The sequence below is a fragment of the Chrysochloris asiatica genome, unplaced genomic scaffold (genome assembly GCF_000296735.1).
Source record: "Chrysochloris asiatica unplaced genomic scaffold, ChrAsi1.0 scaffold00038, whole genome shotgun sequence".
Classification (NCBI taxonomy): Eukaryota; Metazoa; Chordata; class Mammalia; order Afrosoricida; family Chrysochloridae; genus Chrysochloris; species Chrysochloris asiatica.
Genome location: NW_006408556.1, coordinates 5,365,922 through 5,380,073, shown reverse-complemented (window position 1 = coordinate 5,380,073; position 14,152 = coordinate 5,365,922). Strand labels below are relative to the sequence as shown.

The window sequence follows — 14,152 nt, the reverse complement described above, 5'->3', positions numbered from 1 at the left end:
TCTGACTCGATGGCACTTAACAACAACAGCAAGCTCTTATTGGCAGTGATAAACTCTTTCCTTTCAAAACGAATTCTATATTTAAAGGTGAGTGAACCTTTACCATATGCCCTTCTTTGACTGCTCCGGTTTTTCCTCTATCTAGGAGGGAGCATTGACTGACTCTCTTCTAAGCTCAGCACTACATTCCCAGCAGCCACCATCAACAAACTATGGAGCTCAAGCGCATCTGCTGGGTGAAGGGAAGATCTGTAGACTGCCCGGAAGACTCCGTGAGTAGAAGGGAGGAGAAGAACTGATTCTGTTTACAGCAAGTCAGTGTGCTGTTCCCTTGCTGGGATTTCTTTAACTTTTCCTTGGCAAGGAAGTTAGAGAAAGGCAAATGTGAGTTTTTGATGTGGAGAACCCATACAGCTGACATGGCCAACCATCTCCTCATTGGTAAAATGAGGGTTGGAATTGGATAAGCTCTATTGGGTGCCTTCTAGCCTGAAGACCAAGAACTGAGTACGTTAGCCAGAAGAGACTAAACAGTGACCATATATGTGTATGTGTATGTAGAGTCCTCTTCTAAATCATTGTTTAATTAAAAATATATTCATTTTTATTGTTACAAAAGTATTGTTGTTAAATGCTGTCAAGTCGGTTCCGACTCATAGTATAGGGTTTCCAAGGAGCAGCTGGTGGATTTGAACTGCCAACCTTGTGGTTCACAGTCTAGTGCTGATCCCAGGAGTCCATGTGTAGCATGTGCTTAATGCCAGAAATTGGGACATGACAGACAAGCATAAGAAAAACATGTAGAGCAGCCAAATCCACTCAAAGATAACTTATGAGAAACAAATTGACCGTGTCCTTTCCTTGCCTGAGGAAACGAATAACCATGGAGCAGGCTTAGACCCAAGCTGGCGTCTGGCTCCTGAGCCCATGCCCTGAATCAACACATTTATAGTGAAAAATGAGCAGGATGTGTTAGTTCTAATGTTGTGTCACAGGTCATCCCAAAATTTAGTAGCTTAAAACAGCAGTGGTGTGTCATCTGTCAGGGTTTCTTTGGGTCAGAAACTTGGGAGTGGATTGATCAGGCAGTTTTGGCTGGAAATTCTTGAATGAGGTTGCAGTCAGATGTTGGCTGGGGATGCAGACATCTGAAAACTTGGCAGGGCTGTAACTCACTCACTGGCAAGCTGGAATTGACTGCTGGCAGGAGGCCTTTGTACCTGTCATCTTAGATCCCATGACTCATGTTCATTGAAACGTCTGAGAATATTCAGGCAACCCAGCTCTGATCCTCAGAACATATCTAACAGTCTTAAAAGATAGGGGGTGCTGCATGACTCACTTTCCTGTCAGCAACTTCCCAGTAGGGAAGTTGACAACAAATGAGGGAAGTTGACCTTTTTACATGGCAAGAGGATGCCAGTCCTCAATTCCTCACGTTTCTAAGCATCTTTCCCTGCCATCTATTTCCAGCCATCCACTCCTCTCCCTCCTCTACCTCCAGCTTCCATTCTCGTAGTCAGGGCTGATTTGCCTCAGCAGGAAGATGAACCAACAAAACAAGTCTCACTTAGCTAAGCAGAATACACATTATTTCCCTGTAGTACTCATTTTCTGTGTTTGTTCAACCAAGATGGGTAGTAGAGCAACTAAACTCTATGAGGAGCAGTGATGCTAAGGGTCAGATGGGCCTCAGACCAGGACTTGTAATGCTTCATCCTGGGTCTCTCTTCATTTTCCTGGAAAGTATTCCTCCTGGGTGGTGCAAATGGTTAAGGCACTCAGCTGCTCACTGAAGGGTTGGAGGTTCGAGTCCATCCAAAGGCACATGGGAAGAAAGACCTGGCAATCTACTTGCTAAAAAAAAAAAAATCATCCATTGAAAGTCCTGCAGAACACAGTTCTACTTTGACACACATGCAATTGCTGGGAGTCTGAGTCAACTGGATAGCAACTGGAGGTAATGGTGGATTTTTCCTCAGAGAAAAGTTCTGTGAACTTCCCACTGTCAGATATAGAGAGATAGAGGCATCTCTAGGCTTTGAAATGGACTTTCTAGCTCCTGGTTGTGAGTTAGCGACAGATTGTTAATAAGACATACGGCGCTCCCTCTGTATCTCGATGCCACAGGAAGAGGAATGGCACCTCTCTGCAAATATCCTGAAAGATAAAAAGGGAAGGGCCTTTGGGAAGCTTGAACAGAATTGATATGCCCCTGGTCAAGGAGCCCTGGTGGCACAGTGGGCTAAGTGTTGGAGTGCTAAAAGAAACATCACCCGCCGGTTCGAACCCACCAGAGAAGGAGCTCTGGTAGCATAGTGGTTACAAGTCAGACTGCTAACCTCAAGGTCAGCAGTTCAAAATTACCAGCCGTTCTGCAGGAGAAAGATGAGGCTTTCTGCTCCCATAAAGATTTATAGCCTCAGAAACCTCTGCAGGGTCTCTATGAGTTGGAACTGATTCCACGACACACTACCACTCGTAAGAGAGCCCCTGGAACTTATGAATAGATACAATTCTAACACGATTTAACCCACTCCTTTAGGCATTTTATATTTATTGAGCATCTACCATGTACCAGGCATTGCTTCAGGTGCTAGGGAGATATCAGAGGCAGGCAAGATGTGTGCCTCATTGGGCTAAGAGTCCAGTGGGGGATGCAGTGACTATATGAAGAAGTGTTCTATTCAGTGATCAGAGCAGTGGGGGTCCAGGAACCCCCATGTTTTTCTCTGGGAACTTCTCTGGGTGTGGGAAGGTGCTGACCTTCCTGGGAGACACTCAAACCCTCCAAACTCTGGCCTGTTGAGGCAGCTCCTTCCAGTGTCACTGCTGGGGACTTTGCTCAGACTTGTCCCAGAAGTCAGAAACTGACCAACCTGGAAACCCCCAGTTTGCAGGGCCCTGGACAAGGAGAGTAAGGTGATATCTGGCTGAAGTTTTGAGACAAAGATGGTTAATGTGAAGGAACTGAAAATACAGTCATACTGCAGGTTAGGTTCCAGACAGGCACATGCAGTTTTTTGGTTTGCCGGTATATATAAAAGTTATGTTTATACTATACTGTTGTCTATTAAGTGTACAATAGCATTATGAAAAAGTTTGAAATATTGTGAGGATTATCAAAATGTGACACAGACATGAAGTGAACACATGATATTGGGAAAAATGGTGCTAATAGAGTAGCCACAAACCTCCTTCAATTTATGAAAAATGAAATAGCCACCAAAGGCAATAAAGCAAAGTATCTGTTCAGTTGATTACAGCGGAGTGGGGAAAGCTGTGGACTGATCTGCAGATAAAACCCCCAGAGATTTCTTTGGTTTGATTGGTGAGGGGCTCATTCTCAGGACTGACATCAGGGAGGCTTCTTGGCTAGTAGATTCTCTAGTGATTTGTTGAGATTTTATGCATGTTGGATCCTGTGTCAAACACCAACAATTAAATCAATACATACATGATACATGTATCATGTTAAACACAAACGTGTAATTATATCAAATGTAAAATGTAATCTCGATAAATGTAAAGTGCCAGAAAAGCTAAGAACAGGACAAGGTGACATAGAAAATGATAGGGACGAGCAACAGGGCAAGAATGCATCTGCTTAGAGGGCGTCTTCAGGGTGGGCTATGCTGGGGAGACGGCATTCAAACGAGGAAAGTTGGAGCCCTGAGACATTGATGGGAGAGACTCCACGTGTGCCTGTCCCCCGCCCTCAGCCCGTGTCTTTGCGCGTTTCAGGCATCCAGCCCGCGCTCTGGAGTAAGGAGGACGTGCTGCACTGGCTGCGCTGGGCGGAGCAGGAGTACTCTCTACAACGCACAGGCGAGCACAGATTCGAGATGAATGGCCGCGCCCTCTGCATCCTCACCAAGGACGACTTCCGGCTCCGCGCGCCTGGTTCAGGTCAGAGGACAACCTGCTCTAAAACCTTGTGATGGAATACCCAGCCAGGGGCATTGTTGGGATGTCATGCTCATTTTATAGTATTGCAAGATACCCCTCTGTCCCATAAAAGTTTGCCTGGTTGTTCCTAGACATAGCAGGTCTAATGCAAAGCAGGCTGTTGTTAAAGTGCCATCGTCAGTTCCGACCCATAGCGACCTGTATATGGTTTCCGAGGAACGAATGATGAGCTCGAACCGCCGACTTTGCGGTTCAAACCGACTAACCCACAGCGCCACACCAGGACTCTGTTTTTTCATAATCCTCTGGACCTCTTCAGCTGCCTTTCACCTTTCCCTCCTCTTCCCTTAAGCCCTGTTTCCGTCCTCCCATCTCCCACCCCACTGCTTCCTGTACCCTCCTCACTCCTCGCTTCTGAAAACAAAACGAAATAGACAAACCCAAACAAGAGCGAAATATGGATGTTCATACACACTGAGGTATATGATAATGTCAAAAGCTTTGCCTCCCAATGGGAGTTCTTATTTTATTTTTAATCAGAAAGTAAGTGTGAGGCTAAAGGGTTATTGAGACTCACACCTGCTTCAAAGTTGATCTGTTCTCAGGGTTTCTGCTTGTCTGTGTATCTTTTTATTACCTGTGGTCCATGTAGAGCCCACCTAAGTTTTCTATGCCTGGGATTGGGTGGGCTTCTCCTATCCCATTTTTAGTGCATGCTGCCATCTTGTAGGGGCCGTATAATTGTTTGAATCAGAAGAAATGGGCCTTGTCCCATCAATCCCAGCAGCAGAGACCCCTCTGGTTAAATATGCCCCATTAATTGACACCTGATGTGGCGCTGTAGGATAAACACTCAACCACAAGGTCGTTTGAACCGCAAGGTTGGCAGTTCAAACTCATCAGCTGCTCCTTGGAAACCCTATACAAGTTGCTATGAGTTAGAACTGACTCGATGGCAGTTTACAACAAAAACAATTGACACCATGCCCGCAGCAATGGGCCCAAGCCTCACAATTGTGTGGATGGTTCATGTTCGGGCAACATTTCGTTCTGTTGTGCATAGGGTCACTATGAGATGGAAATGACTCCACAGAACCTAACAATAAAAACAATTGTGTCAAAATTTATATTACCTAAAAAAAAAATCCCATTTAATTCCAAATGCCTCCCAATTACTGAAAACAATTTCAACACAAATTTCAAAGCAGAAAATAATTAGATCTTCTAAGAGTTAAAGAATACACTCTTGTTTTCCATGCAGTCCTCTTTTTGGCCAAGCAAGCCTGTGGTGTATGTGGCAGAGATTTTCCTAAATATTCTGATTTTCTTCCTTTTTCTGAACACTCCTACTGCGGATCCTGTGTCATATCCCAAGTTTTATCACACACTTTCCCCTGTAAGCCTCCTCCAGTGACTGTTGGGACTTAGTTCATGGGATGTGGAAGATAGGTAGAGGGCAGAGAGCTGTTTCCAGACAAGGCTTCCCAAAGCCCTGGCAGGCTTATACCTGAGGCAAAGCTGGGGAGGCGGAGTGCGTGCGTCTGGTTCCTCCCCCACCATTTTCACCGCTCCTGCTTCCTACAAACACCCCTCAAGTGCCCTATGCCTACATCTTACTCCTGTCTACCTAGGGATTCCTCTTTCCTTCCTCACCAGCAGCATTTTAGCCCAAAGGTGGAGTCAAGGGAGATTTCTGGGCCCCTGGACAGGGTCCCAATTCTTGTGTTGTAGGAGGAGTCTGGTTCTGTTTCCAAAGGATGAAACATTGAAAAGAAGTGTCTGGGATGGTTTTGCTCATTAGAAGTCAGAGATGGTCCTTTCATAAAGCTTGGGGAATCTAAATAGTGTTAGAAGAACAGTCTCCACCCCCAGGAACACGTACAGGACGTACGTACATGGCACATAGGGCCTCAGCCTGTGGGGGCTGAGATGCAGTCCGACCTTGCCAAACTTTGTGCCCTGGTGGGGGCTGCATCCACCAAAAAGAAGGAATGCGTTCATATTTATCCACTAGAGGAGCGACAGTGGCCTTGCCCAGTCCCACCCTCATAAGAGCTGCATCAGGATCCCAGCCCTCATCCTGAGAGGCAGGTGACTTCAGGGGAATATGGCTGGCCATCCCATGGACTGGGTCAGCAGCCTGACCTCCCATTCCCTATACAGGTGACGTCCTATATGAGTTGCTAAAGTACATCAAGACTCAGCGGCGGGCCCTGGTGTGTGAGCCCTTTTTTGGAGCGATCTTCAGGCAACAGATACCCATGCAGCAGCTCCCTAGCTCCTTGGAAGGTGAGGCTTTTTGTGGAGTTCTGAGACCCTTCCTAAATTGTCCTTATTGGGAGAACAAAGTTTCCTCAAAGCAGAGAAATGAAAGAGGCAATGGGAATGGGGCAAGCTCTCTATCTCCTTTCTGCCTTGCTTTGTCCACCCTTACTTCCTGGCCTTTCAGCAAAGAGTTGTCTCTGCGTCTGTTTCCTCTCCTCCCGGTCTCCCCTGAACTCACTCTCCTCAGGCCTGCAGCTCCTCTGTTTCACTGAAATGGTTCTTGTCAAGGTTTCCAGGGACCTGGGTGTAGGAATGTTTACTCTAAGTCCTTATTTGCTGTGACCTCTGGCAGCCTTCGACCTCTGGGTCAGCCCTCCCTTCCAAAACTCTTCCTTCCGCTGGCTTTCAGGACAGCCCCTTTTCCTCCTACCCCTCTGGCTCAGCCGTCTTTGCTGGTGTCTCCTCTATCTTACTTGAAAATGCTGGAGTATTCTACGGCTTTGGGGACCTCTTCTCATCGACACTCGGACCCTGGGCAATTTCATGTAGTGCTAATGATTCTTATATGTGAATCTCCAGCGCGTACCTCTGTAAACTCCTACACTGCCTGTCTTGTGGGCATTGCAAACCTGACATCTCCTAAACCAAACGTCGGATGTCCGGCCCTTTCCAGGTTACCCCATCCATGTTCTCTTAGTCTTCTCCAAGCCAGTAAATGACAGCTCTATTTGTCCAAATGGTGACACTTACCTTTGTTTCTCTCTTTTCCTCCCACCCTCATTCCAATGGTCAACAAATCATGTTGACTCTCTCTTCAGAATCTATTCAGAATCCAAGCACTTTTCACACCTCCATTACTGATCACCATCATGGCCTAGCTCCCATCATAATCATCTTTTGTCTGAAGGAACACATTGACCCCTCTAGTAGTTTTCCCACATTCTCAACACAGCAGCCAGAGAGATTCTTTTAGAACTTGTCAGATAGTGTCACATCTCTACTCAAAATCTCCCAATGGCTGCCATCTGACTCAGAGTCAAGGACACAATCCTTACAGTGACTTGGTCCTTGTCTCCTACCGCTGTCCCTGTTGTTCATGCTCTTATAGCTACATTGGAATCCTTGTTCATTGAACAAGCCAGGCCCTTCTGCCTCAGGGCCTTTACATTTGCTGTTCCCTCTGCCTGGTATCCTTTTCTCCAGACACCCACGTAATTGACCCTTCTACCTCTTCAGTCCTCTGTTCAAACGTTACCATGTCAGCAACGGCCTTCTCTGATCCACTGTTCTAAAACTGCAGTCTCTTCTCCTGTCCCAGTGTTCCCTGTGTGATTTATGGTGCTTTATTCTCACCCCCCCTCCCACACGCCCCCCAAATTCTGCAGTTTTAATTTCCTTTTTAACAGCTTAATTTCCTATCTCCCTGCACTAGGATATAGGCTCCATGAGGACAGAGGATGTCAGGGGTGGGGTGTCTCTAATACTGATGGTATTAGAACAAAACCTACCTCATAGGAAATTCTCAAGAAATGTTTGTTGCATGAATGGACAGGACACTAGACTAGAATACAGGGAACCAGGGTTCTAAACCTGGCTTTATGACCAATTTTACAGATGAAGGAACAGATTTGAGGGGCTAAGTTACTTGTCTGGAAGCCAGGATTTTCACCCGAATTCTGACCCTCATCCATTGCTCTCTGCTGTCTCCCTGAGCTCCTTACCCAGGCTAGATGAAGGAAGAGTGCTAGGAATGCTGTACGGGGGCTCCCAAGCATGATGCTAGGGACTTTAGGGAAGGGGAGGTTCTGGATCAGCAGACTTAAAGATACTCATCTGCTTGCAGGATGGACTGGACCCTCACAGGTACCTGTGAGGGATTTCTTGCCACAGCCACCAGACGTGGGACTTGCCAGCTCTTTGAGCCACCTGGATGTCCCCAGCCTGGCCAGGTGGCCCCTTAGCAGAAAGGAGCCCTTTACCTTAGCTCAGTGTGCAGAGCTAGGCTGCAGAGCTGAGAAGGTCTGTGCCTTTCCCACCATGCCGCAGGCTCCCATTGACGGCAGGATCGCTGGTGAGTAGAGGACTGTGTTCCCTACTGAGGTCCGGTCCCCTAGGGATCACAGGTGACAAGGAGGAGTATTGTTTTGACCTGGAGGATCAGGAGGTCTTATTCTGGGGGGTGGGTAGCAGCCCTATGTGTTGACCACATTCTGGCTATAGTAGCAGTGCTTCCTGGGAGAGTCAAGAACACCCTGTTTCCAGGGTAGGGACAATTTAGCAAAATTGAGTTGATACTTAGAATGACAGATAGTAGGTCCTGCTATTGCCCACTTAGAATGACAGATAGTAGGTCCTCCTACTGCCCACTTAGAATGACAGATAGTAGGTCCTCCTACTGCCCACTTAGAATGACAGATAGTAGGTCCTGCTACTGCCCACTTAGAATGACAGATAGTAGGTCCTCCTACTGCCCTTTTCTTTTAAATCTTGTTGCTGTTAAGTGTCTCAGGTTGGTTCAGACTCAGTGATCCTATAGATCAGGGGTGAGGAATGCCCGGCTCATGGGCCATATAAGGCCCTCAAGATCATTTGGTTTGGCTCTGCCAAGGCAACTGCAGTTCCAGCTATCACATTGTTGTTGTTATGTGCCGTGGAGTTGGTTCCGACTCATAGCGACCCTGTATAGGGTTTCCGAGGCTGTTACTCTTTATGAGAGCAGAATGCCTCATCTTTGTCCCGCGGAGCAGCTAGTAGTTTCGAACTGCTGACCTTGCAGTTCACAGCTCCATTTGTAACCGCTACGCTACCAAATCTCCTAGCTATCACATTAGGGTGAGTTAATTAAATGTTTGAGCAAATGCAGCAGGCTAAGTTTTAAGTTGATAATTTTGTATGGCCCGTGAATTATGTTATAAATTTTGGCAGAAGAAAGGTTCCCTGCCCCTGCTGTAGAGAATTTCCAAGGAGTGGCTGGTGGATTGAACTGCTAACCTTGTGGTAAGCAGTGCAGTGCTTATCCTACAGTGCCATACCAGAACTTTTAAACCTTACTTATTTTAAAATAACTGAGTACTCAGACTATGTGCCAGGCATGGTTTTAAGGCCTTTACCTGAATCAACTTATTTAATCTCCACAGCAGCCCTTTGAGATTGGTGTAATAATTAGCCCGGTTTCACAAATAAGGATGATGAGGCTCAGAGCGGTTAAATCACTTGCCCAAGATCACAAAGCAAGTGAAGTGACAGAGCTGGAATGTGAGCCCGGGCAGCCAGGCTCCACTCCATGTTTGTTTTTGTTGTTAAGAACCGTGGAGTCGGTTCCGACTCATAGTGACCCTGCACAGGGTTTCTGAGGCTGCAGATCTTTATGGGAGCAGAAAGCCTCCTGTTTCTCCTGCAGAACAGCTGGTAGTTTTGAATTGCTGACCTTGAGGTTAGCAGCCCGGTTTGTAACCACTACGCTACCAGAGCTCCTTGGCTCCACTCCATCCATAGCCATTGTTAAAGGATTGACCTAATAGACTACCAGACAGATGGACATATAAGCTGCCTGCCTTTCTGAAGGGTGCTTTTTAACATGGTGAGGCTACCACATTTATTTTAACACACTGCAGAGGGCCAGAAGCCTGGTTTCCACATTGGAAATGATTGAAGACCTAACTATTTGATCTTTTTAATAATAATACTTAACATTCTTTGAGCTTCTGCTGTGTGCCAGGCAATGTGCTGAATTTTTTTGTTACTTGCCATTGGTTTGTATACACCACCCTTACAAGGAAGTGGTGACTTGGAGGCAGGAAGGTGACTTGTCCCAAATCACACTGCCAAGTCATACATTTGCTTCAGGCTCCCTCTGCATACTCGCCCTTTCTAATGGTACATTAGATTTCCTGGAACTTCACTGGCAGGGGGATAGATTGTTTAGGGTTGTCAAGTTGGCCCCTGATTTATGACAACTCCGTCACAATAGAATCTGACCATTGTCATCTGTCGGGTTTTCCTTGGTTGATTTTTGGAGGTAGAGTACCAGATTTTCCTTCCCCATCCATCTGAGTCTGAGAACTCCACTGAAACCTATTCAACATCCTAGCAACACTCCAGCTTCTGCTGACGGCTGATGGTGGCTGTGCATGAGTTTCATTGACCAGGAATCAAACCCAGGTCTCCCCACCATTGTTGTTGTTGTTGTTGTTAGGTGCCATTGAGTCGGTACTGACTCATAGTGACTTTATGCACAGCAGAAGGAAACACTGCCCAATCCTGGGCCAGCCTCACCACTGTTGTGGGGATAGGAATTCAGCCACTGACCTATCTCTGTCTCTCAGGGGCCTAGTGATTGTTCTGCAATCCTTAGTTATTCCCTGTCTTCTCTGGTGAAGACAGACAGGGCTGTGGCCACACAGCCTGTGCTCATTCCGTTCCAGGATGAGAGTGTCCTGGTCTTGGTATTGGACAGGGTTAGGCCCTTCTGCCCTGCCTGCCACTTAAGAGCTCAGCAAATGGTTAAACCTTGGACTACTAACTGAAATGCTGGCAGTTCAATCCTACCCAAAGTTGCCTTGGAAGACAGGCCTGATGGTCTGCTTTCAGAAAGTTGCAGCCTTGAAAACCCTATGGAGCAGTCCCACTCTGCACACATAGGGGCGCCACAAGTTGGAATCACCTCGACAGCAACTAACCATAGAGACAACAGAATAAGCATAAAGGTACCTACCTGCTAGAGTTATGAGAATTATATGGGACAATGAATAACAAGTCCCTACAAACAGCAGTTTCTGTTAACACTGTCATCATCACCATTCTGCCATCACCCCAGGGCCCCAGCCCCAAAGTCCTCCAGTCCTCACGGCTCCAGTAACATGCTGTGTCTGCCTGCCCCCTCCCCATGCCACATTGTAGATTGCCGGCTGCTATGGGATTACGTGTACCAACTCCTCTCTGACACCAGGTACGAGCCCTACATCAAGTGGGAAGACAAAGATGCCAAGATCTTCCGCGTTGTGGATCCAAATGGACTTGCCAGACTGTGGGGAAACCACAAGGTGAACCTCAGTTCCAGTAGGCAGCACATTCACATTTCCAGAAGGGAACAGGGTGGAGGGTCATCTGACCAGGCTTTATCACCAACCTCCAAAGTGCCAGGATAATTTTACTTTGGAAGACACTGAAGAACCTCCAGTTATCTCTTGAGCATGGAGGATGTCTGTGGAATTCAGAATCTTGGTTTACACTTGCTTAATCCCACCTTTACTTAGCATCCGAGCCTTTCAGAGAATACACTTGCTCATGCACATGAATTGTTGAGTGTTTGCTGAGAGCTGTTAGGCCACATGAAGATGCTAGTTCTCAGGGGGGAAGTTGGGACAGAAACCCAGGACTCAGGGCTCACAGAACATGGGACTCAGGACTGTAAAGGCTCGGGAAGGACTTCAAGGCCAGCAATCCCAACATGAGGAACACCCATACCAGTGGATGTCTGTGAGTTGAGTTGATTTACTCTAAATTGTACTAATAAAATATTTAATTTAGTGAGAATTATGATTGAAAACATTAACTACCATGTTAATCTCATGATTTACAGTGGTGACAGAAAGAAAGTGACCCTTTCTATATGACAAAAACTGAGAGTTGGAACTGGATGGGACTGCCTTCTTTTTCGTTTTTGACCTTTGCTAAAGTGCACTCTTAACACCTTTTTATTACTTTCTGTTACTGGTAACTCTTGGTGTTTTCCTTCTCTGGTAGGTCTCTGCCTTACATAGGTTCTAGCTCCCACTGGTTCCACTGTAAATAAATTTATCTACATTACAAAAAGAAAAATATTAGAACAATAATGATAGTCAGCAATGTGTAGCATTTCTAAAAATGAATATAGCATTTGGTTGCTGGGCACTGCTTTGAGGGCTCTGCCTGTATTAACTCATGGAATCCTCACAACAGTTTAGAGAGGTATTATCAAAAGTGTAAACTAAGGCACAGAGAGGTTTAACAACTTGTCCAGTGGTTACAGCTAGTAAGTGGCGGAGCTGGGATTTGAACCCAGGCTGTCTGGCTCTGTGCTCCACTGTATTCTGTTGCCTCTAAGGCTGGTGGCTAGAAGGATGCAGATGGCTGGTGTTTGGCAAGTGCTAATCCGGTTCGACCTCTTTATAACACAGTGAGGAAAATCCGATGTCCAGAAAGCAGCAGTTCCATTTAATGAGCACTTTGTACACACTGGCCAAGTACTTTCATGAATTCCATAATTTTATCCTCGCAACAAACCTGAGGATGCTCTTATCCTCTTGACGGAAAATAGACTCTCAGAAGTAAGCCATCTGTCCAAGTGTGGAGCTGGGCCTTAAACTGACCCCAAAGCCCAGGTGAGAGGACCATTATTCTCCCCCTTCCTCCTATCTTCTATCTTTCTCCAAGGGACGGTGACATGGGCTGCTTTGCTTTTTAGAACCGGGTGAACATGACCTATGAGAAAATGTCACGGGCCCTACGCCACTATTATAAGCTGAACATCATTAAGAAGGAACCTGGACAGAAACTCCTGTTCAGGTGAGTGACCTGGGAGCCAAAGTGAAAAGGGAAAGTGGGTTAGTGGCCAGTTGATCTGGAGCCCTCTGCAGCTGGGACAGAGGCTAATTTGCAGATGTGGCCTGAATTCCAGGTTTCTGAAGACCCCAGGGAAGGTCATCCGGGGCAAGGATAGCTGTCTGGAGCAGCTGGAGAGCCAGGAGCAGGACAGGATGGATTTCAAGGACAAGCTGCTGCAGGTCTCTCCGTGATGACCAGGTGGACTCCTCCAGGTGTCAGGTCCTCACAGGGCAGGAACTGAGTCTCCTGTGAAGACAGGCTCACGGCGGCAGCAGACTCTTCTAGGGCAGCAGAGTTTGCACTCATGGGATCGTAGCTGTGGTCTTGGGACCTCGAAGTTGCCTGAGGACCTAGGAGGACTGAGCGCTGGAGAGCCCCTCACCTCCAGGACAAGGCCTGGCATTGTCATTTGAGTAGGGCAGCCCTGGGGCTAAATGGGGGCACAAGGAGTAGACTCTGTTCTCCCTACCCTTTGGGAGAGAGAGCCAAGTGCAAAGAGGGTTGTTAGTCGGTTCTGATCCATAGAAATCCTGTATAGAGTTTCCTAGGAGTAGCTGGTGGATTTGAGCTGTCAGCCTTGTGGTTCAAACTGACTTTGCAGTCCAGCACATTAACCCACAGTGCCCAAATCCTTCCATTTCCTCTGAAGGAAATGTCCTCACCTAGCCTCACCTTTTCTCTTCTGTAAAAGGGGCATTACTTATAAAAACCCACCCTCAGGAGGCTGATGCTTGAAGGCAGAGAGGATTAGTGTTATGTCAACTTTAGTAAAAATAATGATAATTATCATGATAGTTGACATTTCTTAAGTGCTTACTAAGGGCCCTACATTCTAGTTTATCCCACTGAATTCACACACCTCCGCTCTGAGGTATAAAAATGGGAAATCTGAGGCACTTTGAATAGCTTGCAGAGTTGGCATGCCTCTCCTGAATCCACTTTTCCTTTAGTGCCTCTGAATGTATTTGGGTACTTCCCACATGGAAGCCATGGTCTTACCTCTCTGTCTTTGAGGTCTTCATTTGACCTGGCCCAATCATCTTGCCCTCTAGTGACCGTGTGACCATGATGCAGTGAGGATGGGACCCCCTACCCCCCTCTGCCTTCCTGTGTACCTCATACACCGATGTTTCGGGAAGCCCGCATGACTGGGTTTGTGGTTTACTGTCTCCGTTTGCACTGTTTAAAACTGTGTAACCAGTGGCTCTCAGTATGGTCCTTGCACCAGCAGCACCATCATCATTTGGGAAGTTGTTTGAAATGCACATTTTGGCCCCACCCAAGACCTGCTGAATTAGAAACTCTGGTGAGAGGGGTGAGAAGCTGGGAGTAACCTGAGGTTCCAGGAGCCCATCAGGAGGTTCTGATGTTTGCTGGAGTTTGAGAGCCATTG

General features: G+C 46.8%; 1 protein-coding gene across 1 annotated transcript; it reads left to right on the top strand.

Moving 5' to 3' along the window:
• Positions 1-223: 223 nt before the first annotated feature.
• ETV7 (ets variant 7) lies at positions 224-12,950 on the top strand. The gene is made up of 7 exons (XM_006860408.1): positions 224-272; positions 3,745-3,909; positions 6,073-6,198; positions 8,018-8,245; positions 11,074-11,216; positions 12,620-12,720; positions 12,833-12,950. Exons 2-7 carry the CDS (start codon positions 3,846-3,848, stop codon positions 12,948-12,950), a joined length of 780 nt encoding a protein of 259 aa, XP_006860470.1. The 5' UTR covers positions 224-272; positions 3,745-3,845.
• The last annotated feature ends 1,202 nt before the right edge of the window (positions 12,951-14,152 follow it).